At 42.0% G+C, this 27098-nt stretch overlaps 2 protein-coding genes across 2 annotated transcripts in view; both read right to left on the reverse strand.

Moving 5' to 3' along the window:
• The window catches only part of TMEM217B (transmembrane protein 217B), a 37623-nt gene extending 10586 nt beyond the window's left edge, over positions 1-27037 (reverse strand). The window contains exon 1 of the mRNA XM_086706732.1: positions 26951-27037. The gene's annotated coding sequence lies outside the window, so the exon portion shown is untranslated. The remainder of the gene's footprint in view (positions 1-26950) is intronic.
• TMEM217 (transmembrane protein 217) lies at positions 5652-27035 on the reverse strand. The gene is made up of 2 exons (XM_025926051.2): positions 26951-27035; positions 5652-6829 (listed from the first exon to the last, which is right to left on the reverse strand). Exon 2 carries the CDS (start codon positions 6728-6730, stop codon positions 6152-6154), a length of 579 nt encoding a protein of 192 aa, XP_025781836.1. The 5' UTR covers positions 6731-6829; positions 26951-27035; the 3' UTR covers positions 5652-6151.
• Positions 27038-27098: the final 61 nt, after the last annotated feature.

The raw sequence follows: 27098 nt of genomic DNA on the forward strand, positions 1-27098 counted from the left end.
ATTTAAAATGATTCATATAAATTTATGTTCTCTAATTATACTGAAATAAGTTAGAAATTAATAACGGAAAGCTTTCTGGAAAATCCCCAAGTATTGAAACAAAGTAGCACATTTATAAATAACCCATAGATCAAAGAAAAAATCAAAAGGATATTAGAGAGTGTTTTTAACTGACTAAAAGTGAAACACAACATATCAAAATTTGTATGAAGCCATTCAAGTAGCACTTAGGGGAAACTTTATAGTACTAAGTGGCTATATTAGAAAATAAGTAAAGTTGGGGCACCTGGGTAGCTCAGTCGGTTGAGTGTCCGACTTGATTTTGGCTCAGGTCATGATCTCATGGTTTGTGGGATTTAGCCCTGTGTCAGGTTCTGTGCAGACAATGCAGGGCTTGCTTGAGATTCTTTCTCCTGTCTCCCTGCCCCTCCAGTGCACGTGCACACACACACACACACACACACACACACACACACTTTCTCTCTCTCTCAAAATAAATAAGTAAACTTTAAATCTTAAAAAAAAAGAAAACCATATGGTCTTCAATCAATGACCTCAGCTTCTACCTTAAGAAGATATAGTAAGAAGAACAAATTAAACTCAAAGTAGAAGAAAGAAAATAATAAAGATCGGAGTGGAAATCAATGGGACATAAGACAGGAAAAAGAAGAGAAAAAATCAATGAAACCAAAAGCTGATTTTATTAAAAACTTAAAAATGTCTAGTCGGGCTGATCAGAGAAAGAAAAAGAGAGAAAACACAGATTAACAATATCAGTAATGAGATCAATGACCTCACTACACATTCTACAGATGTTACAAGGATAATAAGGGGATATTGTGAATAGCTTTATGGTAATAAACTTTACAGTTTAGATAAAACAGACAAATTTCTTAAAAGACACAAACTACTAAGGCTTACTCAAGAAGAAATAGATAACCTCAGTAGTCCTATATCTGTTTTTTTGTTTGTTTGTTTTTCTTTTAGTTGAATTTGTAGTTTAATACTTCCCACAAAGAAAATTTCAGGTCCTGGGTAACCTGGGTGGTTCAGTTGGTTAAGCATCTGACTTCAGCTCAGGTCATGATCTCACAGTTCATGAGTTTGAGCCCTGCGTCAGGTGAGCTTGAGCCCCACTTTGGTGGAGCCCTGCTTTGGGTGAGCCCCGCTTCTCTCTCTCTCTTTCTCTCTCTCTTTCTCTCTGCCCCTCATGGGATTTTCTCTCTTTCCCTCTCTCGCTGTCCCTTGCTCATTTGCACCCTTTCTCTAAAAGAAAGAAGGAAAGAAAGAAAGAAAGAAAGAAAGAAGAAAATTCTAGGTCCAGATAACTTCATTGCTGAATCCCACCAAACATTTAAGGAAGAAATAAATACCAGTGTACATAAACTCTTAAGGAAAATTGAAAAGGAAGAAATACTTCTTTCTATGAAGCAAGTATTACTCTAATATCAAAACCTGATGAAGACGTTATAAGAAAACTACAGACAAACATCTCCTATGAACATAGATGCAAAAATTCTAAACAAAATTGAACAAATCTAATCCCACAGTATATAAAAAAGGTGATACACCATGACCAAGTAGAGTTTATTCCAGGAATATCATGTTTGGCTTAGTGTTTGAAAATAATATGAAAGTAATTTACCATATTAACAATCTAAAAAATAAAGACCATATGATCATGTCATGTAGAAAGAAACATTTGACAACATGAAGCATTTGTTACTGATTTTAAAAAAACCTAAGCAAACCTGGAATAGAAGGGAACTTCCTCAACATGATATAGGACATCTATGAAGAATCTACAACTAACACCATTATTAACAGAGAAAGACTGAGTGCTTTCCCTCTAAAATCAGGAACAAGACAATAATGTCCTTTCTCAGGGTGCCTGGCTGGCTCAGTTGGTGGAACATGCAACTCTTGATCTCAGGGTTGTGGGTTCAAGCCTCATGTCTGGTGTAGAGATTACTTAAAAAATGAAATCTTAAAGAAAATAACGTCCCGTCTCTGCTTCTACTCAACATTGCCCTGGAAGTGCTAGCCAGCCCTGTAAGGCAAGAAGAGGGAGAAGTAGGGGCGCCTGGGTGGCGCAGTCGGTTAAGCGTCCGACTTCAGCTCAGGTCACGATCTCACGGTCCGCGAGTTCGAGCCCCGCGTCGGGCTCTGGGCTGATGGCTCGGAGCCTGGAGCCTGCTTCTGATTCTGTGTCTCCCTCTCTCTCTCTGCCCCTCCCCCGTTCATGCTCTGTCTCTCTCTGTCCCAAAAATAAATAAACGTTAAAAAAAATTTTAAAAAAGAAGAGGGAGAAGTAAAACTGTCATTATTTGCAGACCATATGATCGAGTATACAGAAGATCCACAAAAACATTACTTTACCTAATACGTGAGTTTAACAGTGTTGCAGGATAAAAAAAATCAATAGGCAAAAAAATTATTTTTATATCCTAACAACGAACAACCAGAAATGAAATTTAAGAAATAATACCATTTACAACAGCATAAAATATACACAATTCTTAGAGATAAATCTAACAAAAGATGTGAAAGACTCGTGCGTTGAAACCACAAAGCATTGCTGAGAGAAATTAAAGAAAAGTGAATGAAGAGAGATGCTGTTCTCAGGGGTTAGAAGACTCAATATTATTAAGATGTCAGTTCTCCCCAATTTGATGTATAGATTTAATGTAATCCCAATCAAATCCCCAGCAGGCATTTTTTTAAAATAAAAATTTTAGGGGCGCCTGGGTGGCGCAGTCGGTTAAGCGTCCGACTTCAGCCAGGTCACGATCTCGCGGTCCGGGAGTTCGAGCCCCGCGTCGGGCTCTGGGCTGATGGCTCAGAGCCTGGAGCCTGTTTCCGATTCTGTGTCTCCCTCTCTCTCTGCCCCTCCCCCGTTCATGCTCTGTCTCTTTCTGTCCCAAAAATAAATAAACGTTGAAAAAAAAATTAAAAAAAAAATAAAATAAAAATTTTAGGCTGATTCTAAGTTCATGGAAATGCCAAGGACCTAGAACGGCCAAAACAATTTTGCAAAATAAGACAGATGGAGGAATGCGATTTAAAGACTTATAAAACTGCCATAATCAAGGCAGGATGACATTGGCATAAAGATAGACAAATAGATGAATGGAATAAAATAGGGTTCAGAAATAGGTGTGTGTGTATATATAAAGTCAATTCAGTAGAGAGAGGACAACCTATTCAACAATTAGTATTAGAACAATTAGACATCCAGGAGCAAAAAAGGGAACTTTGATCTATATCTCTTGCCATATATAAAAAAATATATCTCAAAAGAGAATATAGGGGCGCCTGGCTGGCTCAGTTGGTAGAGTCTGCAGATCTCAGGGTTATAATTTTGAGTCCTGCGTTGAGTGTAGAGATTGCTTAAAAATAAAATCTTTAAAAGAGAGAGAGAGAGATTATATATCTAAGTGTGAAAGCTAAAATTTCTAGAGGAAAACATAAGAGAAAACCATTACGATCCTGAGGGAAGCAAAGATTTCCTATATATGATAACCAAAAATGTGAGCCATAAAGGAACAAATTGATAAATTGGACTTCTTTGAAATTAAAAATCTGTGCTCTTTAGGGCACCTGGGTGGCTCAGTCAGTTGAGCATCAGAATCTTGGTTTTGGCTCAGGTCATGATCCCAGGGTTGTGGGATCAAGCCCCCCCCTGGGCTCCATGCTGAGTGTAGAGCCTGCTTGAGATTCCCTCTCTCTCTCCCTCTCTCTCTCTCTCTCTCTCTCTCTCTCTCTCTCTCCCTCCCTCCCTCCCTCTTTCTTTCTCTCTCTCCCTCTGCACCCCCCATATTTGTGTTTGCTCTCTCTCTCTCTCAAATTCAATTCAATTCAATTCAGTTAAAAAATTGAAAATCTCTGCTCTTTAAAAGACACTAAGTGAATGAAAAGACAAGGCACAAACTGGAGAAAAATGATAAAGGACTTGTACCCAGAAAATATAAAGAACTTCCAAAACTCAGTAATAAAAAACCAAACCAAAACAAAACAAAAACCCCTCCATAATAAAAAAACAAACAACCTCATTTTTTTTTTTTAAGTAGGCTCTATGTCCAACACGAGACTTGATCTCATGACCTTGAGATCAAGAGTTACATGCTCAGGGTGTCTGGGTGGCTCAGTTGGTTAAGCATCTAAATCCTGATTTCAGCTCAGGTCATGATCTCACAGTTTGTGAGTTCAAGCCCTGCATCAGGCTCCACTATGACTGTGTGGATTCTGCTTGGGATTCTCTCTCTCTTTCTTTCTATCTCTCTCTCTACCCTGCCCATGCTCACACTCTCTCTCTCAAAAAACGAAAAAAAAGTTGCATGCTCTAGCAACCGAGCCAGCCAGGTGCTCAATAACCTCAATTTTTTTTTTAAGTTTTTTTTAATGTTTGTTTATTTTTGAGAGACAAAGAGACAGAGTGAGAGTGGGGGAGGGGCAGAGAGAGAGGGAGACAGAATCTGAAGCAGGCTCCAGGCCTGTTTCATGGGGCTTGAAGCCACAAACTGTGAGATCATGACCTGAGCTGAAGTCAGACGCTTAAACGACTGAGCCACCCCGGTGCCCCAATAACCTCAATTTTTAACATAGATGAAAGATTTGAGTAGACACCGTACCAAAAAAAATATAAGGATGCTAAATAAGCACATAAAAAGATGTTCAACATCATTTGTCATGAGAGAAATGCAAGCAAAAACCACAATGAGAACCACTCTATACCCATTAGAAAGGCTAAAATGAAAAATTTATTGTTTGTGTTAAGTGCTTGCAAGGATGTGGAGGGACTAGAATTCTCATACCCTGCTAGTGGGAATATAAAAAGGGACAACCACTCTGGGAAAACATCTGCTAGTTTCTTAAGAAGTTAAAATTGTATTTATCCACGACAAATGAAATCATAGGTCTATACAAAGTCTTATCCACAAATGTTTATAGTGTTCCTATTTGTAATTGCCCCAAACTGCAAATCACTAGATGTCCTTCAAAGGGCAAATGGATTAAAAAACTGTGGTATATTCATGCCATGGCATACTACTCAGTGATAAAGAATGAACTTTGAACACACATAACGTGGATGAATCTTAAAGAATGAACTCTTGATACACATAACAACATGGATGAATTAGGCTGAGTGAAAGAAGACAAAAAAATAGTGCATACTATATGATTCTATATATGTAAAATTCTAGAAAATGCAAACCTAGTAGATAATGATGGCAAATCCGTGCCTTGTGATGGTAGGGGGTGCTGCAGGAAGGGGAGGGAGCAGGGGTTAAGAGGAAACTTTTGGGAGTGATATGTTTAGGAATTCAGTTGTGATGATGTCACCAGGATATACTTAGGTCAAAACTTATCAAATTATGTACTTTAAACATGTGCAGTTGTTATATGTCAATTATACCTCAAGAAAGCTATTAAGCTTATTAAGCCGTAAGCGGTGGTTTTGTTTCTCTCACTAAACTGCAAAATCCTCAAGGTCAGGCCTTGTATCTTGTACTTTTTTTGTATCCTTCTACTAAGTCCAGCATAGTGATGGACACAGAAAAGTTTAGCAAATACCTTTTGGCTAACCGAGTGCATTTTGCACTCTTTGACAAATCTCGGGGAGGGGGGTACTCAAGACAGAAAGTGGAAAATGGTTTTCTCTACTTTTATTCTTTTATTTATCTGGAATATAGCACAGAGGACAGAGGGGGAAAGACCATGGCACAAAGCTACCCCAAGACACCACCAGTCTCCCTTACACTACAGCTACCTGAGGTATAAATACAGATATGCCCGTGTCCCAGGGTTGAATTAGAGAGCTGTGGGTCGAAGGCTGATGAAGGTATATAACAAGGTGAAAGGATTGCCAGACTGCAACTTAGCTTCATTTCATTCCCTTACCCTCTTTATTTTGACCTCTAAGGTGGCACTGACCAGAAAACGAAGGAGGCACCCAAGAAGTGCTTGGCAAGTAAAAATGGCCTTTCACTAAACGCCCTTATGGATTGAGCAGGTGGTCCCCATTGGGATTATAATTACATTTCTCTCCACTTCTCCCAAAAAGATGGCAGTAGGGCCTCTATTCTGAACAGATCAGCAAAAGTGAAAGAGATGGAACTAGAATCACCATCAGTGGAGAGAAGGGCAAACATCATCCATGATAGTGTCGGGTAAAGTTGACGATCTTTGATTTCCGTCGTAGGAACTCTCCATTGCCTGTCGAAATACGTCTGTTGTAGGAAATTATATTCCCTGGGCTTTGACTTTTATAGATTATGTGGGCATAGGAGATGACATAGAATATCCAGAAGCAGTGCATGAAAATACGGGACATCAGGCCAAACCAGCGCATGACTCTGACCTCTTCAATGACAGAGTCATTGTTGGTAAAGATTTGTACTATAATGTTTACAGCTTCATAGAAAAGGATCCAGATGATGTAGGTCACCAAGCCCCTGTGTATTTGAGCATATACTGAGTACAGGAGGAAGCAGCTGATGATGAGGGTAATGAAAGACAGGAAGAAGACCGTATTGAAAGCCCAGCAGATGATGAACTGGCTTATCAGGACACTTGCACTCTTGTTCAGTAGGTGGTTATCAGTGCAATTGTTGTTCCTTATGTATCTGTGTTCGAAGATGAGGTACATGTTGGTGGCCACGATGGTAAAGACCCCTGATAACACGGTGCCCATTTTGGCAGTCATCCCAAACCAGTGCTGCTGTCTCATGCTGAGACTTCCTGTGAAGACGAACAAGATACAGGAGAATTCTGGTTCCTGCCAATGTGATAAATGGTCACAGTTTCTGCCTCCTGCCCCAAATGCACCCTGGAAAAACAATAGAGAGAAATATGGAAACAAGGAAATAACAGCTTTGGGAAGACAGAAGGCTTTAAAATTGCTTGCGAATGACATATCTGATAAAGGCTCAGTGCCCAGAATCTGTAAAGAAATTATCAAGCCCAGCACCCCAAAAATGAATAATCCAGTTAAGAGATGGGCAGAAGATAGGAGTAGACATTTTCCCAAAGAAAACATCCGGATGGCTAACAGACATGAAGAGGTGCTCGACAGCACTCATCATCAGGGAAATACAAATCGAAATCATGATGAGATACCACCTCACACCTTTTGCACTGGCTAAAGTTAACAACACAAGAAACAACAGATGTTGGTCAGGGTGTGGAGAAAGGGGAACCCTCTTGCACAGTTTCCGGGAATGCGAACCAGGGCAGCCACTGTGGAGAACAGTATGGAGGTTCCTCGAAAAGTTAAAAATAGCCCTACAACCCAGCAATTGCACTACTAGGTATTTACCCCAAGTTTATAAAAATACCAAATCAAAGGGGTACATGCACCCCAATGTTTACAGCAGCAGTGTGAACAGTAGCCAAACTATGGAAGGAGCCCAAATGTCCATCGACCGATGAACGGAAAGAAGATGTGGTATTGATACCATGGAATATCACTCAGCCATCAAAAGGATGCAGTGTTGCCATTTGTGGTGATGTGGATGGAGCCAGATTGTATTATGCTAAGCGAAATAAGTCAGAAAAAGACAAATACCGTATGATTTCACTCATGTGGAATTTCGCAAACAAAACAGATGAACATATGGGGGGGGGAAGTGAAGGAGACAAATCATAAGAGGCTTTTTTTTTTTAAGTTTTTATTTATTTTGAGAGAGAGAGGGAGTGCGTGTGTGCACACAAGCGATGGAGGGGCAGAGAGAGAGAATCCCAAGCAGGCTTCACACTGTCAGCGCAGGGCCAGATGTGGGGCTCGAACCCATGAACTGTGAGATCATGACCTGAACGGAAATCAAGAGTTGGATGTGCAACCGACTGAGCCACCCAGGGGCCCTCCATAAGAGACTCTTAACCATGGAGAACAAGCTGAGGGTTGATGGAGGGAGGTGGGTGAGGGACGGATTGAATGAGTGATTGGTATTAAGGAGGGCACTTGTGATGAGCACTGGGTGTTGTATGTAAGTGAGGAATCACTGAATTCTAGTCCTGAAAACAATATTGCACCATATGTTAACCACTAGAATTTTATTTATTTATTTATTTATTTATTTATTTATTTATTTATAAATGTTTATTTTTGAGAGAGAGAGAGAGAGAGCGAGCGCACATGAGTGCGAGTAGGAGAGGGGCAGAGAGAGAGAGGGAGACAGAGCATCCAAAGCAGGCTCCATGCTGACAGTAGAGAGCCCGATGTGGAGCTTGAATCCACAAACCGGGGGATTATGACCTGAGCCGAAGTCGGACACTTCATGGACCGAGCCACCCAGGTGCCCCAACTAACTAGAATTTAAATAAAATTTTGGAAAGAAAAAAAAAATAAAATCGCTTGGGAGTGTGAGTGGGGAGGAGGGAGGATGCAATCTGGGGCGGGTGGCAAGGAGCAGGTGATTAGAGAAGCGGTTCTCAGCCCTGGCTTTACATTAGAATCAATGAAGTACCCAGGCCCAGTCTCCACCCCAGACCAGTTAGAACATCCTGCGTGTGCTACTCAGAAATCGGTATTTTTCACGACTTCCTGGTGATTTTCACAGGTAGCCAGTAGTAGGAAACACTGGGTAGAGAAGGTAGTTTAAATTATGCCCTTCTCTTCTCCCAGCACTGCTGCACCCTTGAGTGCAGGTGTCTCAGGAGAAAAATCAGTACAGTATCGCCGCTGGCGTGAGGCGTTGACGAAAACAGGTGGACACCAACCGGCTTTCCCCAGTCACTCCTGCACTACGTATCAAAACTGAAAGAATACAAAGAAAGTGGGAGGGACGAGAGGGCGGGTGATGGGCACTGAGGAGGGCATCTGTTGGGATGAGCACTGGGTGTTGTATGGAAACCAATTTGACAATAAAGTTCATATTTAAAAAATAAAATAAAATAAAATAAAAGAATACACAAGAAAGGGAAATTTGGAGCCTTCAGGAGAGGATTGCCTAACAATAGAAAAGAAAAAGCAACGATGAGCTGGGTGTTCAACTAAAAAACTTAAGGGGAAAAAAACCCCAATAATAAGAACAACAAAAAAATAGGAGGAAGAAAATAAACAGAAGAGCAGAAATCAGTGAAAAGGAAATAAAGATAGAGGGATCTCTGATTGGTTAGGTTGTCGGGGCCAACTTGCTGCTTAAAGCAACTAAAAAATGCTAGACACCGTAGTTTTAAAATATTCTTAAAAGCACAGAAGAGCTGACAAAGTAGGAGGTGGGAAGACAGTCTATGGGAGAGGTAAGAAAGCATGGAAGTCGATTTTGCTCTGAGGGTATTTACCAGTCTGAGCAAATGTGAATTACGTTATGTGCTGTAGGCTAAGGGTGAATGAAATCAAAGCTCAGGATCCACCAAGGTGGGGAGTCTATTAGAAAGCCTTCCTTGTATTTGTCATGCCCCTTCCCCAGAGGGCTATGATTAAATGTGAATCAGAAGTAAACCTGACCCCACATCTTTCTCTCAAGAGCTCCAAGGAAGATAACTTAGTACTACACTGCACAAAAGGGGAGAAAACTCCCCTTGAGACATTGTAACCATAGCTAATCTTTTTGTGGATTTGTAGCAAATTTTATGAAGTATTCAAAAAAGCTTTTCATTTACCAGGAGTCTAGTTTAAAGCAGTCCTGAGGGGCGCTTGGGTGGCTCAGTCAGCTAAGTGTCGGACTTCAGCTCAGGTCATGATCTTGCAGTTCGTGGGTTAGAGCCCCACATCGGGCTCTGTGCTGACAGCTCAGAGCCTGGAACCTGCTTCAGATTCTGTGTCTCCCTCTCTCTCTGCCCCTCCCCTGCTTGCACTCTGTGTGTATGTGTCTCTCTCTCAAAAATAAATAAACATTAAAAAATAAATAAAATAAAGTAGTCCTGAACTGGAATTCTCTTAAGTTCCTGGTAGCAGCAAATTCACATCTTCTCTGGAGGAATGCATCTTTGTGTTGGTCCTCAAAGAATCTCCAGCAGTTAATCACTGCATAGACGATGGGTACCACACAGTAAAAAAGAACCCAGCATGCAAGGAACAAGGCACTGCAAGTGAGAACCAGCAGAAATAACAGCAGAAACAGAACTGCAAAAAATATCAACTTATGAAACAATTATAGTTACTACATTTTTTGCATTAAAACTTTTATTTTCTTAAATTTTATTTTATTTATATTGTATTTTTAATGTGTAAAGTACACATAAAATGTACCACCTTAATCATTTTTTAAAGTTTATTTATTTTAGTAATCTCCACACCCAATGTGGGGCCCAAACTCATGACCAAGAGTTGCATGCTCTTCCAACAGAACCTGCCAAGTGCCTCACCAACTTAACCATTTTTAAAGCGTACAGTTCAATGTTAACTATATTCACATTGTTATGCAGCCATTCTCTAGAACTTTTTCATCCTACAAAACTGAAACTGGATGCCCATTAAACAACTATTTCCCCTCCCCCACAACCTCTGATGAGCATCATTCTACAATTTTTTTTTTCAGTAGGCTCTATGCCCAATGAGGGACTTGAACTCATGACTCTGAGATTTAGAGTTGCATGCTCTCCCAACTGAGCCAGCCAGGCACCCCATCTACTTTTTTTTCCTATGAATTTTACTATTCTGGATATAATACATAATATACTTGGATGATATATGTTCAGAGTAGTAAAGTGGAATGATACAGTATCTATCTTTTTGTTTCTGGCTTATTTTACTTAGTGTAATTTACTCAAAGCTCATCTATGTTATAGCTTGTATCAGAATTCCCTTTGATTACACATTTATGTAAATAAAAGACAATATTGAAAATGTATGTAAAAACAGGAATCCATAGAAAATAACCTAGCAGACCTGAATGAGAAGCAAATAGAATTTCTAGGGAGGAAAACCTCAAGACCTGAAATTAAAATTTTGGTGGGTGTATTTGGTAGCAGATTGGACACAGACAAAGTGATGATTAGTTAACCAGAGACAGGTCAAAGGAAATTATCCAGATCGTAGCACAGAGAGGAGGTAAGATGGAAAATATGGATGAGAAGTTAAGAGACATGAAGAATATAATAAGATGGTCTGATGAGAGAGGGAGAGAGGGAGGGAGAAAGAAAGATGGAGAGAGAAAGAAGAAGGAGTAGAAGGCGGAAGAGAAGAAAGAAGAGGAGGAGGAGGAGGAGGAGGAGGAGGAGGAGGAGGAGGAAGAGGGAGGAAAGAGGAGGTGGAAGGAGAAGGAAGGGAGGAGACAGAAGAACAGGGTAGCATATTTGGAGAGGTAATAGCTGAGTGTGATATTGTGATTTATTATAAGAAATATATATTTGGGGGGCGCCTGGGTGGCTCAGTCGGTTAAGCGTCCGACTTCGGCTCAGGTCATGATCTCACAGTTCGTGAGTTCGAGCCCCGCGTCGGGCTCTGTGCTGACGGCTCGGAGCCTGGAGCCTGTTTCAGATTCTGTGTCTCCCTCTCTCTCTGCCCCTCCCCTGCTCATGCTCTGTCTCTCTCTGTCTCAAAAATAAATAAACATTAAAAAAAATAAAAAAAAAAAAAAGAAATATATATTTGGTCTTCATCCCTGGTTCTGGCTCACAGCTCCCCAAACCCTTGGAACTTCCTAAGTGTAGAGAACAATAGAGGTGTCCTTTGTTATGTTAATGAGGCGACTCTTGTACCTTCCCTCTCTCTCCTATCCTACATCCCCAAATACTAAGTTCCATCTCCTCTCCCTCCCACATATCTCTTGAATCAGTCATTGTTTTTCCCACCTCCACTGCCACCACCATAGTCCAATCACCATCATGTTCTTCTCTGGACTACTGTGACTGATACCACTTGTGAAGTTACAGTCTTTTTTTTTTTTTTTTTTAATGCTTATTTATTATTTTTGAGCGAGGGAGAGAGAGGGAGAGAGAGTATGAGTTGGGGAGGAGCAGAGAGAGAAGGAGACACAGAATCCGAAGCAGGCTCTAGGCTCTGAGCTGTCAGCACAGAGCCTCATGGGGGGCCCCAACTCACAAACTACCAGATCATGACCTGAGCCGAAACCGGCCACTTAACCAACGGAGCCACCCAGGCGTCCCAGTTATAGTCTTGATACAGTCATGAATGATGCTACAGGGAGTGGGGAGGAAGACAGTGGATATGTGTGCAGGGGTAAGAAGTCCTCATCTATCAGGGTGGGAAGCCAATAGATACTGTCTAAAAATGATTAAGCAAGAAGCATCAATACAAGTGTATCGTTTAGAGATAATGAGGTCAGTAGGAGGGGAAGTAGAAGAATGAAGGTGGATGCCTGTGGGAACTATGACTAGGAGTGGGGGGCGGAGGACTGCTGTGTTTACTATAAGCCTTTCAATATTAATTAGTGCTACACATACACAATTTTAATAAAAATGGGTTTATGAAAATATAATTATTTTATTAAGCCTAATAAATCAGATCATTAAGTATATCCCATTGGCTCCCTTTATGTTGTCGGGGTAGCTTTCTTTAATACAGTATCTTTGTAGCCCCCCAAATGGTTAAGCCAGCATTGTGGAAGGACAGCCAGATAATTGTCGTCGTCTGAACCAAGAGCTACAAATGTTACCATGAAAAGTAGTTGGTAATAGTGCGATGAGGTGCCTGAGTGACTCAGTCAGTTAAGCATTCCGGTCTTTATCTCAGAGTCGTAAATTCAATCCTGGACTGGGCTCTGTGCTGAGCCTGAAGCCTACTTAAAAAAAAAAAAAAAAAAAAAAAAAAAAGTGATCCCAACAGTCTTTTTTGTTTATTTGTGAAATGTTCTGAAAATGAGACATTACGTCAACAAGTACACCACTAGAAGTGATTCTGATTCCATCTTTGAATATTGACATTTTTTTTTAAAGTAGGCTCCATGCCCAACGTGGGGCTTCAAGTCACAACCCTAAGATCAAGAGTCACATGCTCCATCAACTGAGCCAGCCTGGTGCCTCGAATATTGATATTTTAAATGCTGAAAAATATTTAGGGGCGCCTAGGTGGCTTATGTGGTTAAGCGTCTGACTTCAGCTCGGGTCATGATTTTGAGGTCTGTGAGTTCGAGCCCCGTGTTGGGCTCTGTGCTGACAGCTCAGAGCCTGGAGCCTGCTTCGGATTCTGTGTCTCCCTTCCTCTCTGCCCCTCCCCTGCTCATGCTTTGTCTCTCAAAAACAAATAAATGTTAAAAAAAAAACACCACAACTATAGATATATATCATACATACATTTTATGACTATATGTATAGGTGCAATAAAACTATAAAACTGTTGGTGTGCCTGGGTTCAGTCAGTGGAGCATGCGACTCTTGATATCAGGGTTGTAAATTCGAGTTCCATATTGGGTGTTGAGATTACTTTTCAAAAAATCTCTCTCTTTTTTTTTTACATTTATTTATTTATTTATTTATTTATTTATTTATTTATTTAATTTTTTAATGTTTTATTTATTTTTTAAGACAGAGAGAGACAGAGCATGAATGGCTGATGCGGGGCTCGAACTCACGAACCGTGAGGTCATGACCTGAGCTGAAGTCGGGCGCTTACCGACTGAGCCACCTAGGCACCCCAACATTTATTTATTTTTTGAGAGACAGAGTGGAACAGAGCACAAGCAGGGGAGGGGTAGAGAGAGGAGACACAGAATCCGAAGCAGCCTCCAGGCTCTGAGCAAGCAGTCAGCACAGAGCCTGACGTGGGGCTTGAACCCAGGAACCTTGAGATCATGACCTGAGCCGAAGCTGGATGCTCAACCGACTGAGCCACCCAGGTGCCCCTGGATTACTTTTTTAAAAATCTTAAAAAGACCCCTACAGGGGCGCCTGAGTGGCTGAGTCGGTTAAGCGTCTGGCTTCAGCTCAGATCATGATCTCCCAGTTCATGGATTTAAGCCCTGCTTTGGGCTCTGTGCTGACAGCTCAGAGCCTGGAGCCTGCTTCAGATTCTGTGTCTCCCTCTCTCTCTGCTCCTCCCCTGCTTGTGCTCTGTCTCTCTCTGTCTTTCAAAAATAAATAAATGATAAAAAAAAACAAAACAAAAAAAACTTACAAACCTCTATGAGGAAACCATATAAGGAAAGCAGAGGAATGATGAATTTAGGATTCTAGATGATGGTCACCTCAGACCAGGGGAGGAAGTGAAACGGCTTGAGCAGACCAGACAATAAGGTATGAATTACTGACAAGATCCTAATTTTATTTTGGGTGGAGGATTTGAAGGTACCTATTACATTACTAAAAATAACTAATAGTTAAAAAGTAAATAAAAGAGCCATGAATGGACCAGTGAGGAATATGTCATGCCCCAAGGATTATGGTTAAGTCTAACTGTGAGTATATGAAGTACAATAAAAAATACATAAAACAAAGATAACAATAGCACTTACCTCCAAGTCGTTGTGAAGATTAAATGAGTTAATATATGTGTTAATATATTTAAAACACTCAGAACAGTGCCTGGAAACTAGTAAGCGTTCCACTGTGTAAGTATTTTTGCCACCATTGTTTTTGCTTTATGCCAAGGGGTAACTATTTATTATGCATGCAAAACTACTCCTCATTAAGCTGTGTTGTAGCAGATGCCATAAGCTTTGTTCTCAATACTCATTTCCGTACCTTTTTTTTAAAGTTTATCTTATTTATTTATTTATTTAAGTTTATTTCTTTATGGAGAGAGAGAGAGAGAGCACGAGCTGGGCAGGGGCAGAGAGAGGGGGAGAGAGAATCCCAAGCAGGCTCTGTGGTGTCAGTGCAGAGCCCAACTCGGGGCTGGAACTCACGAACCGTGCCTATCTTGAGCCAACATCAGGAGTGGGATGCCAACAAGGAACCCCTGCTTTTCTTGATAAAAGAGGGAAATGTGGCTGACACCATCCCTACATCTTCCTCTTTTCTTTCTTCTTTAAATGTTTTATTTTTTTAAGTAATCTCTACACCCACGGTGGGGCTTGAACTCATGACCCCAAGATCAAGAGTTGCATGCTCTTCTGACTGAGCCATTATTTTGGGGGGGATGCGCCTGGGTGGCTCTGTCGGTTAAACGTCTGACTCTTGATTCTGGCTTGGGTCATGATTTCACAGTTTGTAACCTCAGGCCCCACGTTGGTCTCTGTGCTGACAGTGCAGAGCCTGCTTGGGATTCTCTCTCGCTCCCTCTCTCAAAAGAAATAAACTTAAAAAAACACTAATTTTTTAGATGTATTCTTTCTACTCAATCTATATAGTAAGTGAAAATTCATGTTCTGATTTGTGCATCTTTTTTTTTTATTTTTTTTTAACGTTTATTTATTTTTGAGACAGAGAGAGACAGAGCATGAACAGGGGAGGGTCAGAGAGAGAGGGAGACACAGAATCCGAAGCAGGCTCCAGGCTCTGAGCTGTCAGCACAGAGCCCGACGCGGGGCTCGAACTCACGGACCGTGAGATCATGACCTGAGCCAAAGTCAGACGCTCAACCAACTGAGCCACCCAGGCGCCCCCGCAGCTAAATTTCTTGAAAGAGTACCCCTGGCTCGCTTTTCTCATGGCCCACTTCACTTCTGTCGTAATCAGTTACTCCCACACTAATGAGGCAAAATCCAGTGGTTTACAACCACGAGCACCTATTTTTCTCACTCATGCTTCAGGCTGCATGTCGGCTGGGTTTAGTTCCGGGCTCCAGTCGGGGTTTCTGTCTGCTACACACGTCTCTTCTCCACCTGGGACCAGCAGCTCCCAGAGTATGCTACGATGGTGAATGGTAGGAGTGCAGCGGAGTGAACAAAAATATATGATGCCTCTTCAGGTACATTGGCATTTTTGCTCACATTCCATTGGCCGGAAGAAGTCTAGCAGGGAACTATATATTCCATCCACCCTCATGCCTGCAAGGTCACACAGAAAGATGGAGGAAAGAACTGAGGACAATAATCCAGTCTACCGTAACTCTTCATCTGGCTCTGCCCAGCTGAGCCATTTGGGTCCATAATAACTCTACAATTGCCAAATCAAAGTTTTCAGAGGATGGGGGAGCAGGCAGTTGCCGGGCCAGCAGTACCTTTTCGGGCATGGTTAGGAGTTTGGGTTTTATTCTAAGTGTAGTGAAAGCCATTTAGTGGTTGAATATGTGGTCTTTCTGCAATGCAAATCTGGTCATGCTATGCCCCTACTTAAACTTTCAGTGAATGTCCACTTGTCTACAGGAAAAGGTACCACAACTCTCACGTGGCGTTAGAAGTCCACCATGAGGGGCGCCTGGCTGGCGCAGTCGGTTAAGCGTCCGACTTCAGCCAGGTCACGATCTCGCGGTCCGGGAGTTCGAGCCTCGCGTCGGGCTCTGGGCTGATGGCTCAGAGCCTGGAGCCTGTTTCCGATTCTGTGTCTCCTTCTCTCTCTGCCCCTCCCCCGTTCATGCTCTGTCTCTCTCTGTCCCAAAAATAAATAAACGTTGAAAAAAAAGAAGTCCACCATGATGGTTCCCTGCTCCACTATCTACCATCACTGCACCCCATTCTGTGCACTCTTTGCTGTTCCCATGTAGTGCTACTTAGATTTTATTTTAGTTTGGACTCTCCTAGGAGCAATCTCTAAGACAAGGACTTGAGAGCCAGTAGTTTATCTGGGAGGTGATGGAAACACCAGTGGAGAAGAGGTGGAAAGTGATACAGGGGAGGAATGTAGCCCATAAAGGATGAGCTATTAAGCTAACTACCACAGTGAATAAGAGGAGCTTCATCCTGTTAGGAAACTGGGCAACACATGCCTCAGAATTATCCCATCTGAGGGGTGAAGGAGCTGGTGAGTTTACGCACCAACTCCTGAGAGTTGTTGGTTGAGGGCTGCTCCCGGGAGGAGTTAACCCCTAGGCACTAATAGTACACTGGGAGTTTGTGCACTGCTTTTTTTTTTTTCCTTTCCAGTTTTGGGGAGTTGGAAGAAGAGCCTTTGGGCAAAGACAGCATACATAGAGGTCGAGGGATGTGGGTGAGGCACTGACAGCGTCTCCTATGTGGTTTTTCAAATGCAACTTCTCTTGTAGACCACAATTCCATAAATGTGTCATCCTTCTGCCTAGGATGCTTTTCCTGCCCTCTCTGCCTGCAAAACTCCTACTCATCCTTCCAGACTTTTCCCAGAGAGGACCACACTTCACTCTGGTTTTTTTTTTTTTTTTGGATATAGTGCACACTTCTTATTTTTATTACTTATCACACTGCTTTACTTATGAGCCCGACTCTCGTACTAGATTATACGTTTGTTAAGGGCAGGAGCTGTACTTCACAGCTCTTAATATAGTTTGGTGCCTGGAATATAGTACATGCTAAGGAAAAGCTGGTTGGATGGAAGGATTGATTTCTGTCTACAGAGGCTGGCGATGATCTGCTGGAGTGCGACATTGAACTGTGGCCAGCCTGAGGGTAAATAATAACAGTTTTTACGCTCCTTTTCATCTCGATGACATTACCTACCCTTCCTTCGCCCAATATCCTCCTTTTCTCTCTCCCTATCCTTACATCAAAATCTGCTCCTAGATAACTTCTTTTACATCAAAGGAGGATCAAACCAAGAGACAGGAAATGTGAGTTCCTGTTCCTCTTCACCAGGTCCTTGAGCAATTTCTTCTTCTGAACTTCAGACTCCTCACTTGTAAAGTGCTCTTGAATGTCCCTGCCCCTACTAAGGGGCTCTGTAAGAATATCTCTAGAAGGGGGACACAGAAGGAACTGGCAACGGTTGCCGCTGAAGGATATATGGGTGGCTCTGGGGCAAAGATGAGAGGGAGACCAACTTCTTCTTTACATCCTGGGTTAATTTCCTAGGACTATTGCATCAAATTGCCATTTGGTGACATAAAACAACACAAGTTTGTACTCTCACTGTTCTGAAGGCTGGGAGAGCACAATCAAAGTGCCGGCGGGGCCGTGCTCCCTTTGAGGATTTCAGGAGGAATCCTTTCTTGCCCCTTCTGGGTTCTGGTAGCTCCAGGCATTCCTCGACTCGTGACTGCATCACTCCCATCTCTGCTGCCATAGTCGCACCACCTCCTCCTCTTCTGTCTGTGTCTTCTCTCTTGTAAGGACATTTGTCATTGGGTTTAGGACCCAACCAAGTAAAACAGGACAATCTCGTTTCAAAATTCTTAATGTTATTATTTCCACAAAGACCCCCTTTTCCAAATATGGTAACATTCATAGGTTTCAGAAATTTGGATGCGGACATGTCTTTTGGGAGGCCACCATTCAACCTATTACATACCTATTTGGATGTCTTGAATTGGTATCATGTGCAAGTTTAAGAAAGGAAGATAGGAAAGAGGAAAGAAGGGAAGGAAAAAAGGAAGGACCTGCTTGACAGAATCGTAGGAGATTTTTTTTTTTCTAGGATTCCTAATAGTTCAAACAAAGGTGGTCCACTCCTGTTATTGATTACAAGCCCAATACCTCCCATCTCCACGATTTTCTCTTCAAGATATCCCCATAATTTTGAACAACAAAACATTTGTTTTCAGTACAGAACACTCACACAAGAGAGTGGCGAGAAAAAGGAAGGAAAGAAGAGAGACTTGGATGTGACTGAACAGACACTAAGATTTCTATTTTTCTGCTTCCCGTTCAACCCAACTTTGACGGATCTGGCTTTGAACCAGCTTTCTCTCCTCAATTTTTATTTACTGTTGAAACCACGTTGTAGGCGATGAAAATGGAACTCTCATCCCATGCAGGTAGAAGAATAAAGTAGTACAACCACTCTGAAACATGATTGAGGGGTGCATGGGTGGCTCAGTTGGTTGAGTGTCCAACTTCAGCTCAAGTCATGATTTCACAGTTCCTGAGTTTGAGCCCTACTTTGGGCTCACTACTGTTAGTGTAGAGCCTACTTCAGATGCTCTGTCCTTCTCTCCCTCTGCTTTTTTTTGCTTGCAGGGCAAAAAAAAAAAAAAAAAAAACATTTTTCAAAAGAAACACAACTGAACACTATTTTGCAAAGTTGAACACATGCACACAGACCAGCAATTGCACTCCTACATTGATGTCCTAGAGAAACCCTTCCCCCTGTGCACTTATGCAGGAGACATGGATGAGAGTGTTCATAGCAGCAGAGTTCACACTAGCACAAAATGTGAAGCAATTGAGTGCTGATCAGTAGTCACGCAGATAAACTGTGCTCTTTATAAAATTTTTTAAATGTTTATTTATTTTTGAGAGACACAGAGATAGAATGTGAGTGGGTTAGGGGCAGAGAGAGAGGGAGACACAGAATCCGAAGCAGGCTCCAGGCTCCGAGCTGTCAGCACAGAGCCTGACGCGGGGCTCGAACTCATGAACCGTGAGATCATGACCTGAGCCGAAGTCGGATGCTCAACGGACTGAGCCACCCAGTCTCCCTGAACCTGTGCTGTTTATAAAATGGAATACTGTACAGCAGTGAAAATGAGCAAACTACACTCATCAATGTGAACTAAAGCTAAATCTCAAAACCCCAGTGTTGTCTAAAAGCAGCAATAACAGGGGCTCCTGGGTGGCTCAGTCAGTGAAGCGTCTGACTTCAGCTCAGGTCATGGTCTCACGGTCCGTGAGTTCAAGCGCCACATCGGGCTCTGTGCTGACAGCTCAGAGTCTGAAGCCTGCTTCCAATTCTGTGTCTCTCTCACTCTCTGCCCCTCCCCCACTCATGCTCTGTCTCTCTCTCTCAAAAATGAATTAACGTTAAAAATCTTTTTTTTTTTAAAAGCAGCAAGAAACAGAATAGGTACAATACAATGTCATTACTACAAAGAATACATTATTTAAGGTTATGAACATAGGTGGAAAAGTACAAAGAAAGACAAGAGGACAATACAAAACCCTGCACAGTGGTTGTACCTAAAGTGAGGAGGAAGGGGAATGTTAACTGAACACTGTTCAAAATTAAACAAAAATTAGAGACAACAATTGAGCAATATTCACAGAGTGGAACACAATATTAGAGCTACTATGAATCAACTAAAGCTCCATTTATCAACAGAATACTGAGTGAAAAAAGCCAGTGGCTGAAGTTTATGTGTAGTGTGGTGCTATTTATAAAGTTTCAAAACGTGAAAAACATGATTATGGACATTCATACGTAAAGTAAAAGTTTGCAACATGCATAGAAAGCTGAACACATAACTCAGGATTGTGGTTTCCACGGAGAAGGGGAGGGGAACAGGACCCAGGAGGAACAAAAAGGGGACTTCAGGTTTACTGTAAATTTTTCGTTTCTTAACCTTGTTCTTATGTGTTCTTTATTCTTTTTTTATGTTTATTTTATCTAAAAAAAATTAAAAAAAAATTTTTTTTTCAACGTTTATTTATTTTTGGGACGAGAGAGACAGAGCATGAACGGGGGAGGGGCAGAGAGAGAGGGAGACACAGAATCTGAAACAGGCTCCAGGCTCTGAGCCATCAGCCCAGAGCCTGACGCGGGGCTCGAACTCACGGACCGTGAGATCGTGACCTGGCTGAAGTCGGACGCTTAACCGACTGCGCCACCCAGGCGCCCCTAAAAAAATTTTTTTTTAATGTTTATTTATTGTTGAGAGACAAAGAGTCACAGAAAGTGAGCAGGGGAGGGGCAGAGAGAGAGGGAGACACAGAATCCCAAGCAGGCTCCGGGCTCCGAGCTGTCAGCACAGAGCCCGACGTGGGGCTCGAACTCACAAACTGTGAGATCATGATCTGAGCCGAAGTCAGACACTTAACTGACTGAGCCACCCAGGTGCCCCTATTATTTATTCTTTATTGCAGGGGTTGGCAAACTACCACACATGAACCGAATCTGTCATGCTTTTTTTGGTATGGCCTATGAGCTAGGAATGGTTTCTACATTATTATTATTATTATTATTATATTTAAAAATTTTTTAAATGTTTATTTACTTTTGAGAGAGAGAGAGACAGAGTGCGAGTGGCGGAGGGGCAGAGAGAGAGACACACACAGAATCTGAACCTGGCTCCAAGCTCTGAGCTGTCAGCACAGAGCCTGACATGGGGCTCAAACTCACAAACTGTCAGATCACGACCTGAGCCAAAGTCGGACGCCTAACTGACTGAGCCACCCAGATGCCCCTATTTTTTTAATTATTATTATATCATTATTGTTATTTAGTCTTTACATCTTTAGATAGTTGAAAAAACTGAAAAACTAATATTTTATGATGTGAAAATTACATAACATTCACATTTCTGCCTCCAAAAATAAAGTTTTGTGGGAACACAGCTACACTAGTTTATTTTCATATTGTTTGTGGCTGCTTTCATGCTACAGGGCAGAGCTGAGCCGTTTCAACAGAGCCCGTATGGCTGGGAAAGTGGAAAATATTTACAGTCTGGCCCTTCATAGAAAAAGCTTACCTACCCCAGGTTAAATATCTGACATGTATTTCAAAATAGCAAAAAAGAAAAATTCTGTAAATAGAAAGATATATAATTCCACCACCTAACAAAATTTCCTTAATTTTCCTATGTTTTCTTCAGTCTGACAAAACCCATCTATTTTTTTAAAAAAATTTTAAATATTTATCCATTTTTGAGAGATGGAGAGAGACAGAGCGCAAGCGGGGGAGGAGCAGAGAGAGAGGGAGATAGAATCCCAAGCAGGCTCCACACTGTTAGCACAGAGTCTGATGCAGGGCTCAAACTCACAAACTGTGAGATCATGGCCTGAGCCGAAACCGAGTCGAACGCTTAACCGACTGAGCCACCCAGGCTCCCCTGTGACCACTCTAACTCCCTTTACTCCAACAACCTCTTGTTCCTTCAGTCTTTTTGCTTATCGCTTTGCCTTCTCTAATACAACTGATTTCTCTCATTTTGCTCTTTCTAGAGGTTGTTCAGATATCGAGAAAGCTCTGTTGCCTTTAGATCCCAGGTTGACCTCACCATCCCTTTGGTAACTCAACAGAACATTCTGTGGTGCATTGTGAGGGCTGCTCCTTCCTCTCCTGTCTTAACCCTTCTTCTCATCACAGGGTCCACTCCACTCCTTTGCAGAGGTTAAAGTCTGCCAGTGATCTCCTGGTAACTAAGTCCAAAGGCTTTTTCCTCGATTTTTATCTTCCCCAATCAGGCTCCTTTTTACTATTCTTCAAGTCTCTCTCCCCCTCTCTCCCTCTCTTTCTTTTTCCTATGGTGTCTCTACTCAGGGCTTATCTCTTCACAGAACTTTCTCTAAGGATTGGGATACACCCACCTCTTTTGAATCCTCCTGCAACCCACACATGGATCATTCCCTTAACTCTACTTTGCCCCCAACTGAGTTGTTTTACTCTCCTTTGAATGAAGATGCAGTTAAGGAGGGAAAGGTTTAAACCTTGTAGGCAGATTACGTTGAGAGTCTTCTATTCATACTTTCAAAATAATCAAACCTGGGGTACCTGGCTGGCTCAGTCCGTAGAGCATGGGACTCTTGGCCTCGGTGCTGTGACTTTGAGCCCCACATTGTGTGTAGAGATTACTTTAAAAAATACATTAAAAAATAATCAAATCCTTGAGATAAACTCAAGGGTCAAAGGCCATAAGGTGCTTGAAACAGATCTATGAAAGGAGGTCCACAGAAAAGCAGCATCAGTGTCACAGGGGGGCTTATCAGAAATGCAGAATTGTAGGGGCTCTGGGTGGCTCAATCGGTTAAGCAACTGACTTCGGCTCAGGTCATGATCTCATGGTTCATGGGTTTGAGCCCCGTGTCGGGCTCTGTGCTGACATCTCGGAGCCTGGAGCTTCCTTCAGATTCTGTGTGTGTCTCTCTCTCTGTTCCTCCCCTGCTCATTCTCTGTCTCTCTCTGTCTCTCAAAAATAAATAAACATTAAAAAAAAAAACCCAAAAAGAAATGCAGAATCGTAGGCTTTAGCCCAGACATGCTGAGTTAGAATCTGGGCTTTTAACGTGATCTCTATGTGATCCACATGTATATTAAAGTATGAGAAGACTGGCCTAGAAGGTGCAAAAGAGTTTGAAGAGGACAGTCTTTCCAAGATAGGAAGGGAGACTGTTCTTCAACGAAGAGTAGAGGCAAGCTTGTAGTCTTTGGTAAAGTGGACGCATCCTAGTAGGTGTTAGAAAACATGGTTTGTGGGGCGCCTGGGTGGCGCAGTCGGTTAAGCGTCCGGCTTCAGCCAGGTCACGATCTCGCGGTCCGTGAGTTCGAGCCCCGCGTCAGGCTCTGGGCTGATGGCTCAGAGCCTGGAGCCTGTTTCCGATTCTGTGTCTCCCTCTCTCTCTGACCCTCCCCCGTTCATGCTCTGTCTCTCTCTGTCCCAAAAAAAATAAATAAACATTGAAAAAAAAATTTTTTTTAAAAATAAAAAAAGAAAACATGGTTTGTAACATGTTTTCCAACAACAGCAAAATGTTTATGAACAACATAGAGCCAAAGGACAAGAACAGTTTATACTTTTCATTTTCCTACTTAGTCAATATTAAGCACCGACTATGTGCCAAGTGCTATCCCAGGTGAGAACAGCAGAAAACAAAACAGGCAAAATCCCTGCCCCAGAGGAGCTTACATTCTAGGGATGGAGATGGGCAACGAAGAAGTGCATAATAGGCCAGGTGGTGATCACGTCTTTTTTTTTTTTTTAATGTTTTTATTTATTTTTGAGACAGAGAGAGACAGAGCATGAGCAGGGGAGGGGCACAGAGAGAAGGAGACACAGAATCTGAAGCAGGATCCAGGCTCTGAGCACAGAGCCTAACGCAGGGCTCGAACTCACGGACTGTGAGATCTCATGACCGGAGTGAAGTCGGCCGCTTAACCGACTGAGCTACCCAGGCGCCCCGAGAAGATTTTAAAGAAAAATAGAGTGGTGGGGACCGCTATTTAAGATGAGTGGTCAGGGATGGCATCCCCAATGTGAAGACACTGAGGGAGCAAGCCATCCAGATCTTTGTGGCAAGAGAATTCCAAGCAGAGGAAATGGCTAATACAAAGGCCTGGAGGTAGGAACATGCTTGGAGGATTCAAGGAACAGGGAAACTGCCAGTAAGTGCTGTTGGAGCAGATTAAGCAAGAAAGAGAGTGGAGAGGTCTTTAAGGAGCTTGGATTTTATGCCAAGTGTGTTGGAGCCATTGCAAGGTATTGAGCAGAGGAGTGACATAAGGTGACTGACATTTTATTTTATTTTTCTTCCCCTGAAATATACATGTTTATTATTTTTTAAAATTTAAATCCAAGTGAGTTAACATATAGTGTGATGATGATTTCAGGAATAGAATTTAGTGATTCATCATTTACATATGACACGCAGTGCTCATCCCGACGACGAGTGCCCTTCTTAATGCCCATTGTTCATTTAGCCCATCCCCCCACCCAACACCCCATCAGCAACCCTCAGTTTGTTCTCTGTATTTAAGAGTCTCTTATGGTTTGTCTCCTTCTCTGTTTTCATCTTAGTTTTGCTTCCTTTCTCTTATGCTCATCTGTTTTTTTTTCTTAAATTCCACATATGAGTGAAATCATATATTTGTCTTTCTTTGACTGACTTATTTTGCTTAGCATAATACCCTCCATTTCCATCCACATTGTTGCAAATGGCAAGATATTATTCTTTTTGATCGCCGAGTAATACTCCATTGTATATATACCACATCTTTATCCATTCATCAATCAATGGACACATGGGCTCTTTACATACTTTGGCTGTTGTCAGTTGTGACTAACATTTTAGAAGGCTCTCTCTGGATGCTCTCTGGGGAAGAGACTCTAAGGGGGAAAGAGTGTAAGCAGGGAGGACCAATAGGAGGCTGCTGTATAGATGTGGTTGGTTTAGATTTTGATAATGATGGTGGTGGTGGTGGTGAGAAAGGGCCCAACAATCTCAACTATCTTAATAGAGACTATTTGGGTTGAGGTGGCTGGGTGCTTAACAAAGACTATTTAAAGGGCCACGTGGGTGGCTCAGTTGGTTAAAGGTTGGACTTCAGCCCAGGTCATGATCTCACGGTTTGTGAGTTCAAGTCCCACATTGGGCTCTCTGCTGTCAGCACAGAAACCCTCCTTTTATCCCTCCCCCCAAAAAAATAAACCCTGGGGTGCCTGGGTGGCTCAGTAGGTTAAGTGTCTGACTCGTGATCTCAGCTCAGGTAATAATCTATAGGTTCATGAGTTCGAGCTCTGCACTGGGCTCTGTGCTAACAGCATGGAGCCTGCTTGGAATTCTCTCTCCCTCTCTCTCTGCCCCCACCCCACTCCTGATCACTCTCTCTCTCTCAAAATAAATAAACTTAAAAAAATAAACATAAAAAAAGACTATTTAAAAAGTTTTTGTCAGATGACAAAAGTGATTTTTTTTCCCCTTTGGATGAGAAACTGGCTTAGATGTAGAAAACAAAGAGCAGGAATAATAGCACGTCTCTGGATTGAACGATGTTAACAGCATCCCCTGGGAATCAGTGTTATTTAACATCTCATAAACAATTAAGAAAAAGGAATACTTTAAGACATTTTTTGGTGTACACATTATACTCTGCTTTCCACATAGTGAAATGTCAAGTCAATAGGGAGCATCTTCTGGAATATTTCTAAAGCTATGTGAGTAGGCCGGAAAGTGGCAGGTTGACTTGCCACATGGACAGTATAAGGCAGCTAACACAGGGGGACACAATTCTGAACTGCCAGTCACCACCAAAGAAAGGGATCTAGAAGTTGCTGTACATTATTCCTTTGAGATGCCAGCTCTTGTAAAGTCCAAAATGCCAGCAAAAGTTCTGGCTGTCCAGAATAAAGACAAAGCATCAGTTTCAACAAAAACCTGAGGAAACTCCTCATGGAGCCCAGTATGCAGTGCTGGTCACTGCATTCGAAGAAAAAGAAAAGCCAAAGAAAGGCAGCTAAAATGATTAAAAGGCTAGAAGGGCTTTTGTTTGTTGGATTAAATGCCCATAAAGGTGACTATCTGAGACTATGAAAGTCTATGAAAGCTTGAAAAATTCATAGAAAGTAAAATAGCCCGTTTCATACAGTATCATGGTTGCAAAATTTACAAAAGAAGCTTGAAAATGGGGGTAATGTCTATATAGAAAAAGGCCATTGGAGGGCATATGTTCTTTTTTAGACAGGGGGTCCTTAAACGTTCTCCAATATGTGGGAGGATGTGTTGTAACAGCAAACAGAAGCCGGGATGGAGGACAAGCAGCCCACGTCAACAGTTCTTTTTTAGGACAAAACTTACTTTGGACTAGGGTGTGCTCTCTGCCCACCCCCTCATTCTCCCTGCCCACCCCAATCACTGTAGTATACAACCACAGAAACTGACAAAGAGCAAAAAACACTGACAAGACATTCAAAGGATTCAAAACGCTGTATCAAATCTCATTCCAAGTGAAAACTAGATTGAAAATGAATTCAAGGGTGATAGATTTATAATAGATTAATAAAGGGGATTAAAGATGTTTGGGGGTATATCCTTAATCTTTGTGATTCACCCCTTGGAGATATGCTATGTCCCGGCAGGAAATGTTACTTAGTAGTCTGAATTGGATGGAAAAAATAAGAGCTTGTCCTAAACAGTCAGTATCTGGCTTCTCATAGTCAGAAAGTGGCAGTTAATGATAGAAACACGGATTAAATCATTTGAATTTTACTCCCAGAACAAATCCTTTACTAGTGATCAATTACCAGACGAATGGAAGACTCTTATGAACCAACCGTTATTCACGTGTTGAACAGTTAGGAACCCTGGGCTATTGGATACGTATTGATCTTCCTTCATAGATTTAACCAAAAAAAAAAAAAAAAAAAAAAAAAAAAAAGACACCAAACGAAACAGGGAAAGGTGAGGAGGATAATAACCAGAGTGACATTGATTTGGGAGATGTTAAAAATGGGCTGCAACCACCACATGGCCGTTATTTTTAGGTCACAGATTTATATATATAAATACATACGCTCTGTCTTTCCAAAAAGTATTAGGCTCAGGAACCTCATTCCCTCCCGAAAGAAAACAGTACTCTTTCTTCCTTCCCCATAGGTCCCTTTCTTTACCTGCTTCTTCCACTCCCAGGGTTAAGGAACTTTCAGCCCCGCCTTCCTGCTCTTCCAAGCTCCGCCTTCCCGGTCCACCTGTGTGCCCAGTGCCTGATGTCACTTTTCGGCTTCAGCGGCCTGCAGGATTCCGGCTCCCTATTGGTCT

Source organism: Puma concolor, chromosome B2, assembly GCF_028749965.1.
Source record: "Puma concolor isolate L17-30 chromosome B2, mPumCon1.1.hap2, whole genome shotgun sequence".
Lineage (NCBI taxonomy): Eukaryota > Metazoa > Chordata > Mammalia > Carnivora > Felidae > Puma > Puma concolor.